The sequence below is a fragment of the Cydia pomonella genome, chromosome 13, assembly GCF_033807575.1.
Source record: "Cydia pomonella isolate Wapato2018A chromosome 13, ilCydPomo1, whole genome shotgun sequence".
Classification (NCBI taxonomy): Eukaryota; Metazoa; Arthropoda; class Insecta; order Lepidoptera; family Tortricidae; genus Cydia; species Cydia pomonella.
The window spans coordinates 17,456,296-17,482,680 of NC_084715.1; the positions used below are offsets into that span (position 1 = coordinate 17,456,296).

Here is a 26,385-nt window from a genome sequence, read left to right on the forward strand (position 1 = left end):
AAAAATTCGCGCTCATAAGTATATCTTTTACTTTCTTAGTTATTCTATATCAAAGACGTCACTTTTTGATAAGCTGTTACAGAATGGTAGATACTTATGAAACGTTATTTGATCCGCTACTTTTGATGCTGACTGTACACGAAAGTGAGGTACTTTATATTGTCCTACCTTTAATCAAATACTTTTCACCACACCAGCTGGGGCGCTCGTGATTGTTCAAAAATTTATGAGAAAGTTTAATTTTATCCCCATGTGGGGCAAAGTAATCAAATGCAAATTTTGAGTTGTTTCCTTGTGTTGGCTGGTGGAATTAACTTTTAGATGATGATTTTGAATGATGAATATTTAATACCATTCATTTTGAATTGATTTGCTTTGATTTTGTTTAATATTTTACAGCTAGTATTTTCCTTGTGTTGGTGTGGTGAAAAAATTTGTTTCACTCGGTGCCAAAATTCGTTTAACCCTCGTGTCTTGAAGCCCTCGCAACGCTCAAGATTACATTTTTCGACCCACTCACCACGCGCGTGGTTCAATTTTGGAATCTATCGCTTGCTCGGGTATCAATATTAAGCACGAGACGTTAAACAACAACTTTGCCCCCTTGTAAAACAAATAACTATTTTGTACAAGGTTTTCCCAAAAAATATATTCCAATTAAACCAGCTTTCACGACTCATTTGAACACCAATCACATTTCCCCAAAGTGCAATCTAATTAGAACTTTAAATCGGAATATTAAAGGTGAAATTCTATTACTGCGTATGTGGTAGATAAATACTATGCCTGGAGAAGTGTTAGCCCGTCTCAGTTTGGAATAGCGTGTGTCTGTCGAACCTATGCTGGCGCCATCTATTAAAACATTTGACTACCGAACCCCATTACGGATCACGTCTGAATGTCGGAATTACCCTACGATGCAGAGTCGGTGAGTTACCACGAAAACTAAAATAAAACAAGAAATATAAGCTTTATAAATTGCTTTATAATAAATTATTTTCTTAAGCAATATAATCCTGATGATACATTACAACAGCATTGATAAAAATAATGAGCGGTTAATTCCATTAAAAAATGTCATAAGTTTTAGAAAAAAAAAGCCTTGCGAAGTAAAGGTATATTTATAATACCTACATTTTATAGTTGCACAAACACTTTGATACTGATATCTTTATATTTTAGTGATACTAGGCTTATTCCGGAGAGTTCACTGCACCTTACACCTAATTTATAGAAAAAAAGTTGACAAAATTCAACTTAATCGCAGTGCATTTAGGTGTATTTTACATAAATAGTCACAATAATATGACAGTTGCGTTAAACATGAATAATTATATTAATGGTGATATATTTTTTTCGGATCGTCATATGTATTATGTTATATTATCGTATCTTCTAAAGTAAATAAATCAGAATTCTGGTCTTGGCCATGGCACCATTATGTAAATAAATGCGGCGGCGGCTAAAAATACTTATGTTTAGGATGAAATTAAAATACAGTGCAGGTAAATATGGTAACACCCGACTTATACGCAAGATTACAATGAGCAACAATATTTTCGTAATCCAATATAACACTTATAGATCGTGTCATTAGCCGGGTCTACACAGAGCGAGCAGTGTCGCGAGGCAATTCTCTCGCGCGGCAAATGGCTCATGTAGACGTGCCTCGGCCGAGGCAGCGCGCGCGTTACCTTGCTCGCTCTGTGTGGACCCGCCTATTGTGAAGAGTGCCTTGACTCGTATGGTCATGTTATTAAAGGTTAGATTTGACAAATCTGCGCGTCATCGTGGATGACACGAACTATACAGTGAATGAAAATGTAATATAATATCTAGCCGCGTTGTAACAAACTATTTGTTGCGATATCATTACAGAAGGTGCATCTAAATGGTCTTACTTTGAACTAAGAGTAGATCACCCATTAGTTGCCCGCTTCATTTTGCAGTAAAAGTGTCCAAGCTGACTGCACCGACCAAGCAGTTAGATGTGTGGTAATTATTATGTCTTTTTTAAGTGTTCCGTGCCAAAAATGTACAAAAGGAACCCTTATGGTGCGGCTCTTTCCGTCCGTCCGTTTGTATGTCATATTGCCATACAAACGGACGGACATATCTCGAGAACTATAATACATGAGCTATCGATTTGAAATTTGGAATAGTTCTGAACAACGCTAACCCTGTCTGGGTTGGAAGTATTCTTTTTTTTGTATTAAGTATAGAAAATTCCCAATATAAAGAAGGGGCAAAAATTTTAAGGTTTTAGGTACTAGGGGGTAGATATCACGTGGGCTATCAATTGAAAAAGCTTAAATTGACCATTCCAAAACATTTTTTATAGCGGGTTTTTTTAAGGAATACAAAATAAAATACTATTCCACCCCTCTTATCTCCGAAGTTTACCATCGATAAACGGCCAATTTTTTACATGACATTAATATTAACACAAATATTACAGAAAAATATAATCACACCTCTCTCTTGATAACTTTCTTTAACTATCAAAAAATATTTTCTAATTTTATTTGCAATTTATGGGTGTTTATTATACTTGAAATTTCTCTGAGATTACATAAAAAACACGTTCTTTCAAATAAAACAAAAATCGTTCAAATTGGTTCACATAATATAAAATTCACATTAAAAAATCATACACACAGATCGCGCAAAATAGTTTGCCAATTTACCGATAGCTGGCGCTCTTCACAATTAGGTATACTTCTGGTCAAAAGCCTGTGTTTATTTTTAGATGAGATAATTGAAAGTTTGTACGGAACCCTCGGAGCACTAGTTAAACGGACTCGCACTTTACAAGGATTTTGAGCGACGGTTCCACACCGCTTGCCAGGTCGTTGCAGCTAGCTAATACACACGCTAAAAGCCTATTTAAAAATAAATTAAACAATAGTTGCCATTGTAATCTCGCGGCTGCCTCATCACGCGGTGAGCTTGCCGATGCGGTCGTCCAGTTTTTTGATCTCCTTCTGAAGGCTGTCGATGTTGTGCGCGAACACCTTAATAAAATGTAATTATATTTTAGTACACTCCTCGATTCGACAGTCAAACACTACTCATTGAAAGGATTTTAACAAACCTAAACTCAATAGGTGGATCCACACAGAACAAGCCGCCTCGCGAGGAAATTGCCGCGCGAAGCAGATCGGCTTGTGTAGACGTGCCTTGGCTGCATTGCCTCGGGCGCGGCACGTTTCCACTGACCGAGCTGCTTCGCGCAGCAATTTCCTCGCGAGGCGAGTTCTGTGTGGATCTGCCTAATAAGGTTAACATTCTCGCATTTTTTATTCACAATCCACATGGCAAATGATTAATTGGGGCGCGATAACTTTTTTGTGTTTGGGCTGCTGTTTCTCAAGAGGCAGCTGACATTCACAAGGCTTTATTATACAGATATGATCTTAACCAATTTGCGGTCGCCCACGGTCCTATGAGTCATTGAAATTCGTTGCTGAATCTCGGTCTCTTATGTTTCTATCCTGGGTTTTATAAGATATAAATAACTTTTAAAATGATCTTACCTCTTGTACGCCCTGCAAGAGTTCCTTGTTGTTTTTGACGCCGGACGCGATGGTGCTCTGTAGGGTTTCCAGCTCCGTTAGGGATTTGCCGAAATTGCTCGCTGAAAGAAATAAAACAATAAAATGGGACAATTTTACACACAAATCGACATAGACCTAGAGCAAGTTAATTAAGGGTATTATTGAGACGGTGTAATAGGCTAGTTTAAAAAAAAGTGGGAATGGGTGCATTCATATGAACCTTTCCCATCTGTCCCCGCCTCACGTATAGCGGCGGTCACATGGGGCCCGGACAAATAGGAATAAACCTTTGAGACAAGTTATTGATTGTAGGTGAATGAAATGTAAATAAATACATATTTGGGGACAATCTTACACAGATCAATCTAGCCCGAAACTAAGCAAAGCTTGTACTTAGGGTACTAGGCGACGATATACACACGTATATAAAGAAATAAACTTATATACATAGAAAACACCCATGACTGGTTCCTAACCAATTCGAACCCAGGACCAGCGTCTTCATAGGCAGGGTCACTACCCACTAGGCCAGACGGGCGTCATGTAAAGTTATCCCCTAGTTTGAAGGCTGAAATAGATAACGCTGTTCTGTTCCATGTTTTGTGGTCTCTGGATTGTCAAGTCTTCTGACTCAAATTAGATACAAGAATTTATCATATCCTTTTCACATTTTATATAATTAATCAATCTTTGCAATAGGTGTCACATAGTTGTAGTAGTTAATAGTGTATACCTTGGTTGTGGAGAGACTCGAGGGCTTCCATTCTCTCAAGGATCTCTGAATGTGATATTCCGTCGATCTGCTGCACTAATTTGTATAACTCGTTGACCTGAAAATAATACGTTTTTTTTAACAAAAGAAAAACATTTTTGGTACAAGTTTTTATTGCTGACTGTACTTTTCTTTATTACAGGCACTCTTCGACACAGGCACAGATACGATAAGTAATTGAGACAATTCTAACAACCTCAAACATGATTAGTTTGCGTTGTTTCATCACAGAGTTCCCATGGCCACTTCCTGTCCCCATCATCAGATCAGCTCCTTGTCATCATAATATTGCATTGTTATCCGATTTACATATGTATTCAAAATTTCAGCTCAATCAGAAATCTGGAAGTTGGTCAAATTGAGCTTCAAAGATGTACATACATACGTTAAATAATAGTACATTATGATACAAGTGTTGGCTATTACCCACGAGGCGATATAGTGTCAGCTCGCGCGCAATAAGAAAGCCGATGTGTGTAATGACTAATGCACACGTGTTTCATATGACATTTTTCAATACACTTGCGAGGAAAAAAACGAAATTTTCATATGAATAAATTTTTAATAGTTAAAACAGGTTTTATGCAGTGTTGCATCTGTCATACTGCCTTGCGCCCCTCGAGTCAGCCGCTGGCGCCGCCGAGTCCTTGTTGTAAAATCTACTCGACCAATTTAAGAAGGCTCCGTTTAAATACATATTACAGTACATATGGTGCTACTTTACCGCACTAGTGCGAAAATTAGCATGTTACTGTAAAACGTTGTACGATACATGTGCGAATAGGTAATTCGCAACTCGTGTCGATTTAAAACACTCCCTTCGGTCGTGTTTTAATTTATCGCCACTCGTTTTGAATTTCCTATTTTTCGCACTTGTATCGTAATGTACTATTATTAGCAATTTGACTCGGATTATCATACATTACCGAACAAGTGCTATAATATAATGAAAAAGCGTGTGTAATATGGAAGTGAAGGAAGCGAAAGAGGTATGTCAGGATCGTAGCAAGTGGAAATCCGTGGTTTCTGCCTACCCCTCCGGGAAATAGGCGTGATTATATGCATGTTTGTATGTATGTGTAATATCTAGGATTAAAAGCCTAAAAGCAATCCAATAACCTCCACGTAACGAGCAAGTGTTGAAAAAGCTTATAACACATCTTGACATCATTTGAAAATGTACGTTATTCTCTCGTCTTCACTTTTGTTAGGGCCTGTTTCACAATGTCCAAATAAAGTCCTGAATAAGCTACTTGCCACTTATCTGACGAATAAAGTCATCGATGGCGTTTTACAATCTTCAAATACAAATACAAATACAAATAATTTTATTGAAAACAGTATAAGTACAGTGTTAGCACTTAAAGACTAAGGATTAAGGATAAGGAAAAGTTTACAAATGCCTGAACTAGGAGTTCCTGTGTTTCAGGCAGAATAGGACCATATTAATTAATTTGTAATTATTCACTTAATTATAATTATAAAGAGTACACAATAAAAATCTGGTAGGGTGATAACCTTAACAAAATAATTTATTTAAGTATTCTATATCAAAGTACAGTAAGAAATCATTTTACGACTATTAGTAAGTTCTCTGTATCATCGTATGTCATTTTTTGAAGGGCGCGTCGTAGAATATTCTTACAACCAACATAGCTAAGAGGGTATAAGTCTAATTTTGAATTTAACCTGTTGTACAAATAAGGGCCCAAAAAGACAAAAAATCTAGAAGAAAATACGTGTTTTCTTTGTACGGTTTGTATACATATAATATCTTTGCGCCTTTTGTTAGTATATGCAGTGTTGAAAGGAATTTTGGTGTGCTGCTTAAGTGTTGTGCTTAATATAAATAGTTGACGAACAGTTAGTACTTCACATGCTTTATAAAGGAGTTCAGTGGGGTATAAGAATGGGCGGTAAGTAGCTACCTTTAGTACAGCTCTCTGGGCTCTTTCTAGGTTTATTAGTGTTGTTTTAGCTGTACCACCCCAGGAAGAAATACAGTAACTTAGTATCGATTGACACAGTGAAAAGTATACTTGCTTGATTAAAGTTTGATCACCTATCGATCGAAGTTTTTTAAATACAAATATTAATTTTCGAACTCTATTGCACAATGCTTCAATGTGATTTTTAAAAGAGAGAGTTTCGTCAATAATGACTCCCAAATACTTAATGTTGTCAGTAATAGCTATAGATGGGCATGTACAGGGCTTATTTGTTTCGTCCTCACAGTTATGTGCGTAAAGTGTGTGATTATTTGACATTGGATCTGATTTCCGCATGGAAAAGCTTATAAAGTTTGTTTTGTCAGAGTTCAGTGTTAGTAGATGAAGTTTTAGCCAGTTAGTTACAACATTGAATCCTCGTTGTGCGATCTCGTAAACCTCGTTTGTTGACTTTGCGGAAAAAAGTAGCGCAGTGTCATCTGCGTAGGAAATGATTTTGCCACTATCTATCTTTAGATTGCATAGGTCATTAATGTAAATTAAAAATAGGGTAGAGGCCAAAACGCTCCCTTGTGGCAAGCCGTAAGATGTGTTTTCTAAATCTGAGCTGATGATGTTATCTATTTTTACGCATTGAGTTCGTCCGTTTAGGTAGCTCGCGATTAATTTGTGTTGTGTGCCCCTAATACCTAGTGATTCAAGCTTGTGCAGTAAAATGGAAATAGAAACGGTGTCAAAAGCTTTTGCGAGGTCCAGAAAAATTCCAATTGTCTTGTTACCCTTGTCTAGTTCCTGAACTAAATAGTCTGTCAATTCGTGTACAGCATCGGCAGTTGATAACTTGGACCTAAAACCAAACTGCGTCTTTGACAAAAAAGCATGCTTCTCCAAATATTGCACAAGTCTATTATTAATAATTTTTTCCAGAATTTTTGATGTCGCTGGCAAAAGAGAAATTGGTCTATAATTTGTTACTTGCACTTTGCTTCCAGATTTATAGACAGGGATTACAACGGATTTTTTAAGACATTTCGGAAATATTCCTTCAGAGATGCACTTTTGAAATATATATGTTAGTGGTGGAACCAGGATATGTCTGAATGCCTTTATTATTTTGTTCGATATGCCATCCCAACCGACCGCGGAATCGTCTTTTAGGCTCATGATAATCCTTTCAACCTCAGCTTCATCCGTGTTTAATAGGACAAATGATTTCGAGGATTTATATGTACTAAAATGTATTCTTGAGGGGGGTGAAGACGGATCCTCCTGGATTTTATCAGCCAGGTTTTTGCCTATGTTAACGAAAAATTCATTTGTGCTATTTGCAGCTAAATAAGCTTAAACTGGTAGATAAAGTGCTTAGTTTTGCAGGAAGTTTTCTCTAGCAGTTAATTTATTTGTTAATTACCTATACAATACTTTATTTGGGCATTGTGAAACAGGTCCTTACTGTTTCAAAGTCATAAAAGGTATTCGTAAATAGGCAAAGCTCAATTCAGATGTCTCTGAAGAGTAACATTTGAGAACCGTTTCCAGGATTCGTAGGTAAAAAAAAAACAAATTTAGGGTCTATTAGCGACCTTACGCCGCGGACATAGAGTCTAGTTCACCTTGGCGTCGAGCTCGGGGTCGGAGGGGCGGGCGGCGCGTATGGCCTCGACGTTGGCAGGAGCGAGTGTGTAGCGACCTTACGCCGCGGACATAGAGTCTAGTTCACCTTGGCGTCGAGCTCGGGGTCGGAGGGGCGGGCGGCGCGTATGGCCTCGACGTTGGCAGGAGCGAGTGTGTAGCGACCCTTACGCCGCGGACATAGAGTCTAGTTCACCTTGGCGTCGAGCTCGGGGTCGGAGGGGCGGGCGGCGCGTATGGCCTCGACGTTGGCAGGAGCGAGTGTGTAGCGACCTTACGCCGCGGACATAGAGTCTAGTTCACCTTGGCGTCGAGCTCGGGGTCGGAGGGGCGGGCGGCGCGTATGGCCTCGACGTTGGCAGGAGCGAGTGTGTAGCGACCTTACGCCGCGGACATAGAGTCTAGTTCACCTTGGCGTCGAGCTCGGGGTCGGAGGGGCGGGCGGCGCGTATGGCCTCGACGTTGGCAGGAGCGAGTGTGTAGCGACCTTACGCCGCGGACATAGAGTCTAGTTCACCTTGGCGTCGAGCTCGGGGTCGGAGGGGCGGGCGGCGCGTATGGCCTCGACGTTGGCAGGAGCGAGTGTGTAGCGACCTTACGCCGCGGACATAGAGTCTAGTTCACCTTGGCGTCGAGCTCGGGGTCGGAGGGGCGGGCGGCGCGTATGGCCTCGACGTTGGCAGGAGCGAGTGTGTAGCGACCTTACGCCGCGGACATAGAGTCTAGTTCACCTTGGCGTCGAGCTCGGGGTCGGAGGGGCGGGCGGCGCGTATGGCCTCGACGTTGGCAGGAGCGAGTGTGTAGCGACCTTACGCCGCGGACATAGAGTCTAGTTCACCTTGGCGTCGAGCTCGGGGTCGGAGGGGCGGGCGGCGCGTATGGCCTCGACGTTGGCAGGAGCGAGTGTGTAGCGACCTTACGCCGCGGACATAGAGTCTAGTTCACCTTGGCGTCGAGCTCGGGGTCGGAGGGGCGGGCGGCGCGTATGGCCTCGACGTTGGCAGGAGCGAGTGTGTAGCGACCTTACGCCGCGGACATAGAGTCTAGTTCACCTTGGCGTCGAGCTCGGGGTCGGAGGGGCGGGCGGCGCGTATGGCCTCGACGTTGGCAGGAGCGAGTGTGTAGCGACCTTACGCCGCGGACATAGAGTCTAGTTCACCTTGGCGTCGAGCTCGGGGTCGGAGGGGCGGGCGGCGCGTATGGCCTCGACGTTGGCGAGCAGCGAGGCGGCGCGGGCGTCCGCTGCCGCGAGCTCCGCGGGTCGCAGCAGAGCGGTTTGTGCCGCTAGTGTAGCCGCCGCACCGCATAGCGTCGCCTGTCAAACACAAACTAGATTATAGGGTGATACGAGACGGAACTAGTGCTGGTTAAGACTTGAGTGCTTAAGTCCTCTGCTTTAAGAGTCGATTTTTTTTCGCTCATATAATTAAGTCGAAACTCAAGTTCTTTTGATAAAGGACACGCGGCATCCTAAGTGCTCTTTCTCGCGCCCGCGGCATCGCGGGGGATTATCCCTCGTCAGTGTGCGATGCGCGGAAAAAATCTGCGCTGCGCCCCGCCGGTTCGCGCAGGTCTTTACAAACGTAAGACTGTACGTACCTCTCCGGTTGCAGCCTGCAGTCTTCGGAAAGCCTCTTCGTCCCTTACGCCGGCTGCTTGCTCCAACTTGTGTAACCTTGAAATATATTAAAGTGGAGTACAGATAGGGGCACGAGAGTTGAAGTCACGCACACAACAACAAAATCATGTAATGACAGCGACATTTTGAAATTAGTTTTTTTTCGTACCGATAGCTGGTTCAACCGCAAGATGGACCAAAAAGTTTCTTCAAAGTTTTTTTTTAGCTTAATATCGTGCGTTAGTCACATTCATTAATTCAATACTGTTTTTGCGACTAGTACTCTTTGTAGCTGTGTGTGTAATGTAATGTACACCTCAATTCTCCTGGCGATACCTACTCGTATACTTTAAAGATATTAAAGTCAAGATATGTGGATGTGTTCTAATTGACCTCACGTGAAAAACAGCGTCGAAATCAGTCCATCCGTTACAGAGCTATGATACCGCAGACAGACATTGTCGTTAAACGTATAACACCCCTCTTGCGTCAGGGGTTCAAAACTCGAAAATACTCTAGCCGCGCAAAGACCTATAAAAAGTGGAGACCTTTTTCCATTCTATTTTGATCTTTATTTTGACAAATCAAAATTGTGATTGTCTTGACAAGTTGGCACCCACACTTTGTATGAGCAGAGTTAGCTTAAACTTTGTCTATGCTTAGACGACCTATATTAGTATTTGAACATACCTGTGTTCTAGCTGGGCGATGCGAGTGGTCTGCCCGAGGTTGACCTCCGGCTTCAGCTTGAGACTAGCAGTCGCTACGCCAGGTTGCTTTTTCTTACTGCCCTGAGCTAAATACTCCCTGAAATATTAGTAAAGTTAGTTTGATTTCGATTAAAGATTATATGGGTGGATCAAATATTTTTTATTGTTTAGGGGAGAATAGTAGCACAGTTGTTAACCGTCTCGTCACAGCATCTAGACAAACTACACGCCACAGAAATGCGCATGAGAAGTCCCTAAGACAATTCAAAAGAGTCACGAGAATTCCGGCCTCTGATCATAAATCATCATCATCAAAATGCACTCTTGATCTTTAAAATAGCAATGTTTTCAATATTAGTAAACATCTTGGTTATTTCAACTTGATGGTGATTATAGGACTCAATAGACAGCTAAAATCATAACCCCTTTTTTGTTTAGCCTTTGCCATACTTGGATAAAGATCTTACTTGAGTTTTTCAGCTGTGGGGTCAACATGTTCACCTTCCTCAAGCTTCAGTTCTTCCAAAATCTTCTTGGTTGCGTTTATTTGAGTCGCCAGGCGGGAGTACTCATCCTGGACAAACATGAATAAGGTTTTTTAACATTTAAAACTTTCGCGTTTTCAACATATTTGAACAGTGTCACCTGTTTCAACACATCGGGAATAGAGGTAACAAAATAAATTTGTATTAAATATTGTTTGAAATAAGTTTTGGGTGATAATGATAAATCATATGATATACAGTAAAACCCACTTAATATGATCATATGTTTAACCCTTTTCTTGACAAGATATTCATATTCATTTAATTTTATTTATTTCCCATACTTACAAAATACCTAATTTTACACCCTCTTTTTGTGTTTAGACTTATTATTGCTCTATGACAGTCAGTAGGTATCTTATAAAACAACTGACATTCTGTTTAATGTAAACTGTATTTTTTGTTATACCTTCTCACTTTCCGTAGCCTTATTCTGCTGTTCAGCCACTTGTTCCAACAAGTCTGAGAACTCGCAGCGCAGTCTGTTGTAGCGCTCCAAGACTGTCTCAGGTTCTCCTTCTGCCGCTAACTCATATTCACCGGCCCTGACATTTGATATATAGCAGTTGCAGCTTTGATTACTTTATATGAACTTGGCATAGCAAACAATGTTTAAAATGTTACTGCAATGACATTTTGATAATCTGGTATAACTCTTCAAGTGGCATATGTCGTTTTCGAGTTATATTCCTATTTGATTTTATTTCAATTAATAACATTTGAAATTTAAATGCTATAATTGGACGGGAGTCAACCGCCTACCACTTCAAGGGATATATTGTTGGAAATAAAATAGAGATCTTCATTGAAATAGAGGTCCATAGAGATTACCTGTAAAATTTCTTGCAATTACATGCAACAATGTCAATGTGGATGAATCATTTAAAAATTGCTTATAATAATATACAAATATATCGAAAAAGAAACTAATGTTCTATCATCCTGTGGAAGAAAACATTATTTACCTGTATCCAATCCTACTTTTTCTGCTCAAACGGTCAGAGAAATCTACTGCACCAGTCAAAAACTTCCCTTTGAAGTTATTGAAAGAATCCTTCACAGACAAGTGCAGTGTTTCAATACATTCGTTCTCTTCTTCCTCAAAGGGCTCCTGCTGATCGGCTTCAGGCAAGTCGCCGGTTTCATACACATCAGGCTGGTCGTAAGCCTGTAAAATGTAACATTTTGTTGTAAGTTTACCCAAATACGACCATGTTTAATCGATATCTTTGGCGGACAATATGGAGCAAAACTTACTATGCCTGGTAAATTCTCGTATTTTGGGTCTGCCATGTTTAATGAATGGTAAATGTAATCGTAGTTCTCTTAAATTAAGCTAAATTTTAAATATACAAATTCGGGCAAAAGTGACGTCAGTGGTTTTAGTCTTTTGTCAACTTTGACAATATCGTTTCGTTCCATGCAGCTTGCGATTTAAAAAAATTAATGACAAACGAATTATCCTAAAGGATGTCATAAAAATTCTGTGTAACGGAATGTAAAGTATCGTTCTGAAACCATTCCTTAAAACATTTATTTTCAAAAAGAGCGTTGCCAATACGGCAAAAAGTACACGTCATTATGTCATTATTGTCTTTGACTTTGGAGTTAGTGATTCACCGCTATTTCTTACCTTTTGCGATTTCATAAATATTCCATCATTCTGTGTTTTCTATCCGTAGTCGGACCACTAAAATCCAGTGCTAAATAAATAAATATTCACCATGAGTCTCCAGTGGACCATCATCGCGACGTTTTTGTACGCCGAAATAGGCATCGTCTGTTTGCTCGCATTGCCGATCGCTAGTCCTTCGAAATGGCAAAAGCTGTTCAGGTCAAAATTCCTGGCTTATATAAGCGGACAAGCGTCTGTGTACTTCCTGATCCTTATCGGAGTGCTGGTGTTATGCTTGCTCGACGCCATTCGGGAGATGCAGAAATATTCAAACATCGAGAGCTCGGACCACCAGCACCTGGACGCCGAGATGCAGGGTAACATGCGTCTGTTCCGCGCTCAGAGAAACTTCTACATCTCTGGCTTCGCCCTGTTTTTGCTAGTCGTGATTCGCCGGCTGGTGCAGTTGATTTCGGAATTGGCTACTCTTTTGGCGCAATCTGAGGCAAATTTCCGACAGGCGCAGAGCGCGTCAGTGGCTGCGAGGTCACTGCTGGCCCAGGCGGGAGCCGGCGACGAGGCCACCAAGAAGCAGCTTGAGGACTACAAGGATCAAATCTCAGCTCTAGAGAAAGAACTTTCCAAAGAGAGAAAAGACAAGGAGGCTGTAAAGTCGCAGGCTGAAAGTCTGTCAAAGGAGTATGACAGGCTCACGGAGGAACACAGCAAGCTGCAAAAGAAGCTCACAATTAGTGGCGACAAGAAAGATGAGTAATTCTAAGATTGTTGACTGTTCAAAGTCCATTCTCATTTGCTTATCTATGTATTGCTAGATTATTGATTGCAAACACTTTGACTTGCTTTAACTTTCTAGTGAGATATGAAACAACATAATACACTTTACTGAATGATTTGTGGACTTTGTGCCCATGTAAGAAGGTTTAAGTAGGTTGTTATTTAAAGAAACATACTTCAGGGTTATGTATGTTTATTGAAAGTTAGCAAGCAGTTAAAGTCTGTAAACAACATTCTTCCAGCATTGTAACATCTTAAGTCATGGCAATTTATTGGTCATTCTAATATTTCTGTGATTTTTCTGAGAAGTGCTAGTAGATACTAATTGAGATTCTTGAACAAAATGTTCGCTAAAGTTATTCCAAATGCATCATTATACATATATTAATAGAAATGTTAAGATTGCATAACTTTCTACTGCAATTTTTACAATTCTTTATAAAAAATAAATCTCACTGTTATTTTAGTATGGTTCAACTAAGGTATTCTTCTATTTCATTATAAAAGAAGTAGATTTCAAGAACAAACATTTAAAGAGTATTACTCACTATTAATAAAAATAATAAAATTGCACATGCCAGCACTACTGAATAAACTTTTAATTTTCTATTCAAAGTGCCTATAGATTGAAGGTTTCTGAAGATGTTTTAGGTATGCTTATTTTAGTAATTTTTTTTAGTCAGCATTTAATTGTAGTTATGTTTGAGATTTATACTTCCATTGTTTCTGTTGTTTTTAGTATGTATAAGACAGCTTTGAAAGTATAATGAATAATAATTTTTTATAGTAACATCCCATGTCATGTACAGTGATTGGTACAGAGGGTTCCATACAGCGGGATTCCAATAGAAATTTGAATATGAACATGAACAGACATGACTCAAATGCCACGATCTTGTTCGAAGAAGTCTATTGAGTGTTATTATAACTAAGATTTTTTTTAAGAGTTTTTGGATAAGATCTCTCTCTACATGGAATCCCGCGATGTGGCACCCTCCATGCTGATCATTGGTAATGTATACATAGTTAGGAGTCAATTCCTAAAGGCCATTTTTGTATTATCCCTCGGACTCAGTATCTCATATCCACTAGCTGCCCAGCCGGGCTAGCACATGATTGGCATGACAGTATCTCGTGGCAAGATAGACTTCCCATCCCTCTTTAATTAATATAGGTAGAAAAAGATGGGTAGTCTCTCTCGCCGCGAGATATTGTCGCGCCAATGATGTGCTAGGCTTACAGAGGCCTATAAGGGGTCACCCATTCCATTATTTGAATCTTTATTTAACATTTGTCTTTGCAATATTTGACGTGTGGGTGGCTAGAGTATATGAGAATTATAGTGGGTCCAAAATTGTTTATAACTTGAACTATATACTGCTAACAAGTTGGGTCTTGGCAGAAAACTATAAAATTATAGTTATCTATCCAAAAGTGCCAGATTATTCCATTATTTGTTGGGACTTTGTCTAATCCCTGAGTCAATAAAGCATGAGCTAATTGTGTACTAACTTTAAGATGAGACGAGAGTCCGAAATCGAAAAAAGTCTAATGGGCTATGGTTAATAGGTATACTTTAAATTATGTAAAAAAAATTCCATAATGTCAATATCCAGAGAGGAAAATAGGGACTATGTTTGTATAGAGAACCGTTCTCCCCTTTCCTTTTAACCCTTTAGTGCATTTCATAAAAAATATTCGTTTAAATTTGAACTTTAATAGCTGTCAATAGAGTTGAATATTATTACTGCCATATATGGCTTGGTATGCATTAGAGGCTTAACTTGTTGAAGTGTGTAAGTGCCATTATAAATGTCATATTTTCATATTAATTTGACGACACTTACACTCTATCACTGCAAAGTCTGCAAAGTTAACTTTTTCCGGCTATAAAACTTTGCAATCTCTTACAATATTTTGTTAAATGTTGTCCCTTTCTAACAAACAGAAATGGCAAAATGACGGATAGGGACGAAATATTATCAACGGTTTGTTAGATTTGATAGATTTTTATGAATAACGCCATTGAGTTTTTTATTTATTAAAAGCTTATTTGTATATTAATTGTTAAGTAGCCATTAAATACACTTAAGTGCATTGAAGATGGGTCACTTTAAATGGAAATCTGAAATGGAAATGGAAGTGAGCCATTTTCTTCGCTTTTGTGTTGTAATAGGCAAGGCGGTTATCACACTCCCGTCGCATGTCGTTGCGAAGTGCGAAGCGACGAATTCTCGTGCGGCGACGACGGTACGATTGTGCGGTTTTTTCCGTAGCTTCGTCCGAACTTGCGATGCGCGACGAATCGTGTTTACGAACAAAAATCCGTACGATACTATGAAGCTCGGTGTGGCAACCCTGGGGCGCGCACCGCATCTCCGTCCGAAAGCTCGAATCGTCGTGCGACTCGCACTTCCGCACAGAGAGGCGTAGCCAAATAGCCAATGTATACATATACCAAGCGGTTTTTGGATACAAATCGAGATTCTACAGTACAAAGTTAAAGTAGCATCGGACGTCGCTCCGAAGTGCGAAGCAGTGTGTGATAAGTTGATAACCACCTTATCCTTGACCAGAGGGCCTACCGCGAACCACGTTCGACGTGTTGCCTCCCTGTCACACTTACGTACAAATTTACAAGTGTGACAGAGAGGCAACACGTTGAACGTGGTTCGCGGTAGGCCCTCTGTTCCTTCCAAGCGCCCCATGTAAAATGAACACACCTAGCGTGTTCTTGGCAGTGAATGTGTGAAGATGTTTTTAATGGCTTACCCAATTAGATGTGGTCCAAGGGATAGGAATAGCATATAGTAGGGATTGTTTTTACTAAGTTTCTCTAACAGCTATTGATTGGTGTGTTGTTTTTTGGTTATTATAATAAAAATATTTTTTATTATATACATGTTTTCCTATTTGTAAACTTATTTATCCCTACATTGTGCACGCTCAGTATGTGTCTCCAAAGTCAGTCCAATCACTATGTGATCATTTAGTGTGATTGATCTAGAGATGGGCCGAATATGGAGTTTGCCGGATACAAATATACGGCCGAATGTTTCGTTCAGATCCTACCGAACCATAAACCATTTGAAAACGCTTCAATTACATTAGCAGCTACAGATGAATCTCTTTAGGCAATTCCCTAAAAACAAACAGGTCAAAATGGTAAGGTACGTACTCAAACAGATTTTCAACACTCGAAGTAATCAACAAAACATCTTATGGGTTCAACATAACTCATTATGTGTTTTAATGATAACGGGGAAAAGTAACCTGATGGAAGAGAGAACCTAAAAAGTTATGGGGGAGCTTACCTTTTATAGTGTTGGAACAAGACAAACGTAATAAAAAAATATTTGCCGAATATTCGGCACTTTAACCGAATAATTCGGCCGAATACGAACACGGGAGAATACGCCGAATACCGAATATTCGGCCCATCTCTAGTTTGTCCCAAAAAATGGATGATAAGATAATGTACCACTGGCAACAAATACCAGTAATGATTTAAGTTTAGTGAGAAGAGAGCCATGTATTATTTATTGTGTCATCCTGAATTGCGCTGTGTTGGGATTTGGATTGACTTTGGACGACTCAGAGAACATTTGTTTAGTTTATGAATCGCTCGTTAGATGGTGCTGTCCCAGGAAGTAAAAATCCTGAATCGCGCTATCAAGATTTTTCTTGTGATAATGACCCTACACGACCATAAAGAATTGATTAGTTCGAAGGCAAAGACGTTATGTTATTGACGCCATAATTGCTTTCAAAACCGGTTCGGCGGCTGGCCTGGGTGGGATTTCGCCCCACACGTGTTGTATGCGGCACTCGTACGCAGCATAGGTACTCATAACGAATGCAGCGGTGTGGAGTCCGCATGAAAGTAAATATATCCTTATGTTTGGAGCAAGTTAAAAAAAGTCGTATCTCAGGGCATTATTATAATTATTAAGTATATAAATTACATGCTAGAAAGCGCTGTAGCGTGTAGTAAAAATTCAGAATCGCGCTCAATTTTTTTCAATTTTTCTTGGGATAATGACCCCAACTGTGTCCAAACGGATGCAATATTGTTCAGAAGACCTAGTGTCAATTTATTCGATAGCGTGACGTGACGTACGCGTTTGCGTTAAGTCTCATATTGTATGGGATAAAAAAAAGAGCGCGCCAAGCGGAGCGTTTTGGAAACTCAAAATCCTATACAAAATGAGACTTAACGCAAACGCGTACGTCACGTCACGCTATCGAATAAATTTACACTAGGGGTACTGTTTGCTGTTCCGTTTAAAATCTTGTATCGCACAATCAAAACTTTTATTTGGCTAATTAAATAACTCCAGGCTCATGTAGTATTATTTTATTTGGTACCTACTAAGTATTTTAGTTGGTTTATAGATCGAACACTAGCCAATAGACGTCACACATTGTCTAGTTCACAATTCACATAACGTACCAATATAGTGACGTGTTATTTTAACACAATTGATCATGACTGGTGTCTTGTATCTCCAGCTGACGCAATTTTATGCAAATTGATGCCAAATATGTTGAGTCTCGAATGACGTGGGATTGCTGTGATAAATGTGATGATGATGAATCATATTTTCAGATTCATAGTAATATTTGTAAAATACCATGCAATTTTCATTAAGAAATAAAATGATCTAATCTAATCTAAATTCTTGAGTCATCCGCTTAAAGTTCATTTGTTATAATTATGTGATAACTGGCTTATATATGATGATAATATTGATAATTAGTAAAATTTTAAAGGCCGTCAACACACTTACAACCCCTCTGGTATGGCAGGTGTCCATGGGCGGCGGTAATTGCTTACCATCGGGTGATCCGTCTGCTCGTTTGCCTCCTTTATCATAAAAAAAATCTAAGTAGCTATCCTATGATGTCCTACCCCGAGCCTCAAACTATATCCATATCTAATCTAAAATATCTAAATCAGTTCAGCAATTTAAGCGTGAAGAGGCCGGGCCGGAGCTTCCGGTGCTTCGTTTTCTATGGAAAGCACCACGTGATCACCGATCAGCCGTCATAGAAAATGACGTGTCGGACGCCTCGGCCCGGCCGCGGCCCCGGCTCGGTCTAGCTTGAGTCATCCTTAAACCTAATAGTCTACCGCACCACGCATATCATATACCATCTATATTATCTAAGTAGGTACACTTAATTAGTTAATGTACTTTAATAATAATCATACATCATACATATTAATATTGAAAGTTGAAAGCATCATGCAATAAGTGTAATATCCTGCTTATAAAATAATTCAATGAATTTATTGCACAATAAATAATTTATTTCGTTCATGGTGTTTGGTTTATAGCGTTATAAACTTATAAAGAACCATGGCTGCAATATTACAAGACAAGAACTCGGTCTTAAGTCATTCTGTATAACGAAACGTGTACCTAAGTATAGTCAGCTACAAAATAAATTAATAGTTTAAAAAACACTAGAAAAACACGTTTTATAAATGCACGTAAAAAGTCCATTACCTACGTGACCTTTCTAACAAGTGCAAATACGACTATGATACGATATTCCATCATGGTCCATGAGGAATCGAGGGAACTCTTCAAATATGAAAGGCATACATATAGTGCAAATGAATGTTATTAAATATGTATCATTTAAAATCATCACTTAAAAGTCAGTTCTACCGGCCAAACGGGGAAGCAACTCAACATTTGCATCAGATTATTTACTTAGTGGATAAAATGCAACTTTCTCATCAGTTTTAAAAGAATAAAATGAGCCTTTACGAGCTGGTGTGGTGAAAAAAACTATTATTACTGCCGTGTTTATAAAATGCGGCGCCGTACGCATTATAAATCCTGTTTTATTTCCGCTCGTTACCACACAATTTATATGCCTATGAAAATCTAATTTAGTGTCTAGCTTGAGGCTTCAGGGCACGGAGAGTTTGGAAGTTGATACACAAGGTTAATATTTGTGTATATACGTCGCTCTTTATGGATTACTTATTAGAAACCTACTAGATGAGATTGTTTTATAATAAAGTGCCTAATAATCCTCGTGATGTCTTTTGCAAAGTACTTTCTAATCATCTTTCAAAGTATTTTTTTATTATATTTATATTAATACAACCCGGCAGCTTGAACATGTCATGCTCGCTTTACTCGCTCGCAAAGTCTTTACTTACGGTGGCGTCGTTGATCGGGTCGCCACTTTCCCGAAGGTTGAGGGAGGCGATGGCTGAGTTACACGACGTCATACTCGTGAACGGGTGCTGTTTGTGGAGACCGGTCTGTTTAAGCTTACACGGGCTACAGTTATGTTATAAGTATGTAACTTTACTTTTGAGTGGCATTAACGGGAGACACTTCATTCGGTTCTTGTCTGATTTAATTTTTTGTGTTTTAATTATTTATATAAGAATTCAAGCCTTGGAGACCCTCTACATCTCTAAGGATAATTTAATATCTCTAATAAAGTATTTATTATATCATCGATGCCATATTTGTAATTATTGTTTGTAAAAATGGACATGTAAAAGTGCCCCTGTGGCCTATTTGCTGAATAAATGTTTGATATTTGATCATCTTCCTCGCGTTATCCCGGGTTTTTGCCACGGATCATGGCCGCCTATAACTAATCTCTAGAATTGGTGTAGGTACTTTTTTTTTTACGAAAGCGACTGCCATATGACTTTTCAACCCAGAGGGGAAACTGGGCCTCACGATTCGCCGTAAAGTGCCGTAAAGCGATTGGTAAATTTCAAGTAATATATCGTACATAAGTTCCATAAAACTCATTGGTACTGAGCCGGAGTGTAAACACTTAAAACCTGCGACCCCTGCGGTGACATCATGGTTCCATTTTTATCAGTTGTCACTATGCCCGTCACTTTTGCGCTTACATACTTGTTAGAACGTGACAGGCATGGTGACAAATGATAAAGAGCCGACTATCTTAGCCCTGCTGGATTGAAAGTTGCACGCTCTTAACGCTATTGCTTACCTTGCCGTCGCCAACCAGCGCTCATTCTTTCTGATAAAAAAAAGATATAAATTAAAAGATTATAGGTAATGTATAAATTTATTTTGGCACTTACACTTAAGTAAAATTCACATAGAAGTTTGTGTATGACATATTATTAAAAAATCAACTTAGCGCAAAAAGTAGAAAAAATGATGTATAAGTTAAAATATTATCTGTCAATCACAAACTACAGGTAATAAAGTTTATAAACTGCACAATTATAATAAACTTTAAATTTAAAGTTCATCCCTAATATTGACGTGATACCTCTCGTTCTCAATGAACATTATTAAAAAAAAAACTAGTTCAACTTAGCGCAAAAAGTAGAAAAAATAAGTATATAAAGTGAACAATGATAAAAAACTTGAAACTTAAAGCTCATCCCTAATATTGACGTGATATCTCTCGTTCTCGATGAACCCTAGGCTGTCCCAGAACGACCGCTGTCCAAAGTCGGAGCTGGTCTTCATCAGGATGTTATTGGGCGAGGCTATCTCCAGATAGTTCAGTTCTTGGGACCCCGGGGTCACGGGCGTCCAGGCTGGCGCTGTGTTGGATACCTTTGGGATGCTGGAAAATAAAGGAGTTAATATAGCCGCTGCAAATGCGACGCTCCGGGGAAGGGGGCATGTTGACCCCCCTGTTCCTGCGAGTATATCTATCGCAAGCATCACGTTATTGTATTGCTGTTCCGCTTGCTGTGTCATTAACCGCCGGCATTATGGGCGGGACAGCAATATAATTAGCTTTTAAAACTAAAGAATCTACTAACCGAAAAGTCGTACTACACAATTGACGAGTTTTTAAATGATAATAAGTTGTTAGAATGGAACCCGTAAGGCAATATGATACCTATCAATAATATGACCTCTTTCATCTTTTGTTATTTTGTTATTTTATAATGTAAATAATTGTAGAAAATTGTGACACTAAATTGTTGATTGAGTTTCGGATTGGCATAAAGCATAACCATTAGTATTAACTTTGACATTGATGAATTAACCTAGGTAGATATGCTTTTGTATAATATTATAAATAACGTTGATAAGCGAATATGCACGAATTTATAAGTACTATAGTATATAAGTAGGTAATTAGGTACCTCATAAGTACTAACATTATGCGCCCTATCCGGGTGTCATGTACTGACTACATCCAACTAACATCTTCTGTAATGCACATGACTTTTAATGTTGAATAAATGAAATGAAATGAAATACATGCATTAGGACAGGAGGGTCAATGTCGGAAATTCCTCGTGCTAAGCGTCCTTTCTTTAAAGGTACTTCAATCGTCCCAGTAATCTGCTAACGATATTAAAGCCCATATCAAGTAAATAAAAGTCGCGATGGACACTTTTTACATGATTCTTAACTGACTTTAAAATTCCAAAAGGAGAAGGTTCTCAATTTGGCTGTATACTTTTCTTTTCTACTGAGCGAAAGTGAAGGTCGCCGTTTCAGCATGGGCATAATTGGTTTTGTCTGTCTTAAAACACGATAACTTTAGCGGCTTGCAGGTAACTCTAATAGCGCAAATTAGTTGCATAAGTGATTCCAAATACTATTATACTTATAGTAATATTACTCTATAGGTAGTGGTTATATTTAACCCTGTTACTTGCCTATAACGACTCTATAAAATAGTGAAGTAAACCTTTACATCAATCGCTAATTAATAAAACATATTAGCTGTATAGCTGTATAAGCCTATAGAGCAGAAAGGTGTTGCCGAATGCATACGACAGGCGTCCACCTCTGAAACCTTAATACGACATCTATATAAGCTTTTAGCGATAAAAATCAAAATTATAGAACTAAAATGTTACTTGGGTAGTTTAGCTATTGTACATCTAAAGACCTCGTTTGCAAAATTTCACGTCGTACACGTTGCACAATGTACTATTTCACCACACCAGCTCGTAAGGGCCCTCTTGATTATTCAAAAACTGGGAAAGTTGCATTTCATCCACGCAAAGTGATTACATAAATGCAATTTTCGAGTTGTTTCCTCATTTGGCGTCATCCATTAATTTAATGTCACACAAAATTTCGCGTATTTGGCAGAAAAACCAAGTAGTCGGTCAAAAATCTAATATTAGTTAGTACAGTCAGCGAGGAAGATCATCGAGTAGAAAAGTTTCATGTTTCCTGGATGAGATGAATGGAGGTGGATGTAGAATGTAAAGCTTTGCTGGATTGAAAATAATGGGCAAGATACTAAATTGAAATAACTATACACAGTTGTATATTTTTCATTGAATTTTCCAGTTTTATATGAATTTCAGCTGGGAAATATAAGTCGGTTTTCATGGCTATTTCTTACTTCCAATATTATTTAAGTAAAGTTTACAGTTAAATTTGAATAGATGTTAAAGTGATGCGGAAAAATAATAAACAAAACTCCAATATAATTGATCTAAAGTTATGGTTTACCTTTTGATTTTCCTTTTCTCATTGACTGCTATTATATTGTACTTATTCGCTTTGTTACTTCAGCTAACTGTAGGGATATTATTTACATTGCGCCCGCCGCCTCGAATAATTTAAGTATCTTTTGTGGTCAGAGAGTTGGGTTGGGTCATAGAGAAATAAGTAAGCATAGAGTACTCACTCCATACATCAGTTTTCTTACCAAAACGCTTATTATATGGAAGGTAGAGGCAAGGAACAGAATCTCCTTAGGCAGAACAGTTGCAAAAGTGTCCAGCTGTTAGTTATAAATAATAGTTCCAAATCTCTCCAGAGTAGCGCTAGAGTAGCTAAGAACCTAGGCGTTATTGACGGAGTGAAGTGCGCTGTCTATGATTAGATTATTTTCTCAAGTGTATTGTAGCGCCACCTATTTATGGTTTTTTGTGGGACACTTTTCGGTATATGGAGATTCTGTTCCTTGGCTTATTATTTTCGTAGTTGACATCTAGCGTCAAGTAGGGTATTTATGAGTACAACTGCTTGACACCTAGATGTCACAAGTGTCGCGACTGACGAAAAGTGTATTGCTCAACAATTTACAACTAATATTACATGCAGGAGTTGAAAATATAGTTCAGGTTAATCCGGTTATAATATTTTAAATTGTTGAACATTAGACTTTTGTGTTGTCGCGACATCTATTGTCACGTAGCAGTACTGACAAATCCGCTAGATGTCGACTACGAAAACAATAAGCGTTTTGGTAAGAAAATTGACGCATGGAGTGAGCACTCTATATCTTATTTCTCTATGGTTGGGTCATTCATTTGTTTTTGTTTCACGTTACCCGAGGTTTCCGGCCCTCTGATTAAACAGTTAATAATTCATTGAACACTGTGAGAAGGTACTTGCGAGTAAAATATTGTAAACATGTTGTAAGAGTTATAAGACTGTTTTAGCGATTTAGAACAAAGCATTCACACGTTTCATGTGGGTAGTTAACTGAAGTTTATGAACATTTTAGTCAGAAGAGTTTAATGTGATTTTATACGTACCGCAATAGGTTGGATATAATACTTTATATAAATTTAATGTGTAATTGGGTCATGAGATGTGTCACAGAAAAAAATCTATAGGTATTTATTTGAAATTAATCTTTAACTTATCTACTCCTACCGTATCTTATTCTTTATACATTTTTTTTCCTCGTATAATGGAATTGGGAAACGTTATGTGATATGTACAGAAAAACTACCTGACATTTTTGTGTCGTGCAAACACTCGTTTGGGATCGGTTATTTTCTACCAACAAGATATTTCAGATGAGATGTACACTGTACAGTTTGACACCCGATTAGAAATAGATCCGCCACCATATAATTCAAGTTACGCTCTCTTTCTCTAATTTTAAAACGACATGTTATAATAACATGAAACTATTATATAAGTACTAGTTTTCGTTGAGAGTTACAAAACTTCTACTGGCTCTATTATAACAATTTTTTACAACCAAAACTAGTACCAGACATAGACGTAATACGTTACTACGTTGCAGGCCTTCGGCCTTTTCGGCCACTTTGCCCAATGTTCGGTATTCGGCCGCATCTTGCATATTATCCGGCCGAGAACCGATACATGTCGCACCTACCTATAAAGAAAAATTACACAAAAACTAGGTATATTTAAAATTTTGAATGTATTCTTGGAAAGATAATAAATACGAGCACAATTTTGTGAGCATTTTTTGATTACAAAATATTTTATTTTTATCATGGGTCTGATTTGATTGACTAACTACATTCATTAATTCCGTTCAACAAATAATATATATATCTTAGCAAACGTTGTGCTTTGTTGGCCAACAGTTTTCATAATAATTTTGACTCAAAATGTTCCTATGTCATGCCGAATATTCGGCGCTTCGGCTGGGAGAGTCCCAATATTCGGTATTCAGACAAAACTACTATTCGAGGCATCTCTAGTAAGTAGAACGTACGTAAGCCGTAGTTACGTAAATGTTCATTTAAGTAGGTAATTTAAACATGTCGATGTCGTTTTGAAAAGAGCGTAACTTCGAATGTATACTTGTATAGGAGCGTCTTGGCGGGTTCGTGTGACTTAATAAATTTTTGCTTTCCATACTTGTACAACGACTATTGTACTACGGTTATCACTCTTTATAGTTACGGCGGTTATCACATTGGATTGTTCCGACGTGACGAATAAGCGCATAGCGTTGTCTCGCTCAAACATCAAAGCGACGTGCGAATCGCATCCAGTATGATAACCGCTTAAATGGAAGGAAATACAATACCCAGTAGTGGAGTAGCTATAGATCATGTCGATCAGTTCTTCCGTTATCTTCTTGTCATCAGGGCTGTCGGAACTCAACATCGGGAAATTAAAGATGTGGAACACGTCATCTGCGTGGCTCACTCCTGTGGACGGAAATATTTTCCATTTCAAATTCATGGTCAACAGTGTTAGTGTGTTCTGAATACTCGTTAAGCGGACCCCAGGCTCCCATGAGCCGTGGCAATATGCCGGGACAACGCGAGGAAGAAGAGACAGTCCTTTTTTGATGAACCATCGTTGAACTACTTACCATGGAACGTTCGCGAAAAAAATACCTCTGAGACCGCACACGTGACCAGAGAAGTAGATTGTGCTATGTTGGCGTCGTGTGTTTACTTATTTATTTAAATCTTTGGGAATCAAGTAGGCAAAAACATTACAATCAAAAACAACACACCTAGTGTAGCGTCAAAAAAAGGAGATGGGTTTTGAAAAGTTTTGATTTTCTTACCGTAATTGTCATTGTTCTGCGCCATCATGTTGGACAAGCTCTTCTCACCGCGGAAAGAGTAGCGGTACAGGTAAGTGGGCTGCCCGGACTTGGCTGCGTGAATCTGCGCCAGCTTTCCCACGTCGACGGAGAAGAGACGGTCGCCTAAAGCCTGGATAGACACAAAAGGGGAGTTTCATCCATCAAAATTAAATTATGAAAGTATTTTATTTATATAGTTTTTTGTCTTTAAAGCATACATAAACCCTTTATTAAATACAACTAAATTGAAACCACAACCATCATCTAAATCACAGCGCGGGCTTCGTGAAGAGCATAGGTACTAAATAGAATCCGCAACAAACTTCGTCCAATCTACATAAGTGATAATCCGTCACAGGTTTCGTCAAGAATGTACAAGATAAAATCCGCAACAAGCTTTATTCGAAAACCTCTCCGTTAATCTCCGAGACGACACGTACCCGGCGCAAAAGTTCCAAAAATACTGGCCGCATTACCGCGCTGTACTGCCAGTGATATTGCTGGACCAGGATAGTATGCTATAGTTATGACGTTATAAAAACATTCAAAATTAAAATTGTAGTTTTATTATCTGCATGTCACGTGACCATAAACGCAGACCACCATTTTTTTCTCGTGAGTGACGAGATCGTGACGTCACAATAGCAGAAACAAGTGTTGAATTTGTAACAACGGCGAAAAGTTTGCACTGCACATTTGACGTTTCTTTATTACTGCACTGCTATTATGACGTCACAAGAATGGCGGCTGCTTTGGGCGCGAACAATTATCATTTAAATTTTAAACAATTTTTCTTTGCATATATTTTTCAGGAAATTAAAAAACCAGTTGACTGTCGATGCTATCCGATTATTTATAAGTACCTATATGTATTTTTTTTAAATATACGAATATAGAATATATACGTTAAACCAGAGGTGTGTAAAAGACA

General features: G+C 38.8%; 3 protein-coding genes across 3 annotated transcripts in view; 1 reads left to right on the forward strand and 2 right to left on the reverse strand.

The window, feature by feature from the left end:
• Positions 1 to 965: 965 nt before the first annotated feature.
• Positions 966 to 12,202, reverse strand: LOC133524441 (dynactin subunit 2). The gene is made up of 10 exons (XM_061860481.1): positions 12,041 to 12,202; positions 11,749 to 11,951; positions 11,193 to 11,328; positions 10,706 to 10,812; positions 10,219 to 10,335; positions 9,510 to 9,585; positions 9,070 to 9,225; positions 4,291 to 4,387; positions 3,537 to 3,637; positions 966 to 3,014 (listed from the first exon to the last, which is right to left on the reverse strand). The coding sequence occupies exons 1-10, from the start codon at positions 12,074 to 12,076 to the stop codon at positions 2,937 to 2,939; spliced, it is 1,107 nt and encodes a 368-aa protein (XP_061716465.1). The 5' UTR covers positions 12,077 to 12,202; the 3' UTR covers positions 966 to 2,936.
• A 154-nt stretch (positions 12,203 to 12,356) lies between these two features.
• Positions 12,357 to 16,091, forward strand: LOC133524442 (B-cell receptor-associated protein 31). Its single transcript, XM_061860483.1, has one exon. The coding sequence runs from the start codon at positions 12,508 to 12,510 to the stop codon at positions 13,171 to 13,173; it is 666 nt and encodes a 221-aa protein (XP_061716467.1). The 5' UTR covers positions 12,357 to 12,507; the 3' UTR covers positions 13,174 to 16,091.
• A 4,430-nt stretch (positions 16,092 to 20,521) lies between these two features.
• The window catches only part of LOC133524440 (carboxylic ester hydrolase-like), a 41,994-nt gene continuing 36,130 nt past the window's right edge, over positions 20,522 to 26,385 (reverse strand). The window contains exons 8-10 of the mRNA XM_061860480.1: positions 25,434 to 25,584; positions 24,942 to 25,065; positions 20,522 to 20,783 (exon numbers count right to left, since the gene is read on the reverse strand). Of these exons, the coding sequence (XP_061716464.1) occupies positions 20,585 to 20,783; positions 24,942 to 25,065; positions 25,434 to 25,584 (474 nt within the window). The 3' untranslated portion in view covers positions 20,522 to 20,584. The remainder of the gene's footprint in view (positions 20,784 to 24,941; positions 25,066 to 25,433; positions 25,585 to 26,385) is intronic.

Excerpts from the sequence above, each read along its gene's own strand:
- LOC133524442 (XM_061860483.1), top strand. The coding sequence starts at position 12,508 with ATGAGTCTCCAGTGGACCATCATCGCGACGTTTTTGTACGCCGAAATA.
- LOC133524441 (XM_061860481.1), bottom strand. The coding sequence starts at position 12,076 with ATGGCAGACCCAAAATACGAGAATTTACCAGGCATA. Across the intron at positions 9,226-9,509 it reads TGCAGGCTGCAACCGGAGAG|GCGACGCTATGCGGTGCGGC; the intron begins GTACGTACAGTC and ends TGTGTTTGACAG. Across the intron at positions 3,015-3,536 it reads TCTTGCAGGGCGTACAAGAG|GTGTTCGCGCACAACATCGA; the intron begins GTAAGATCATTT and ends CATTTTATTAAG.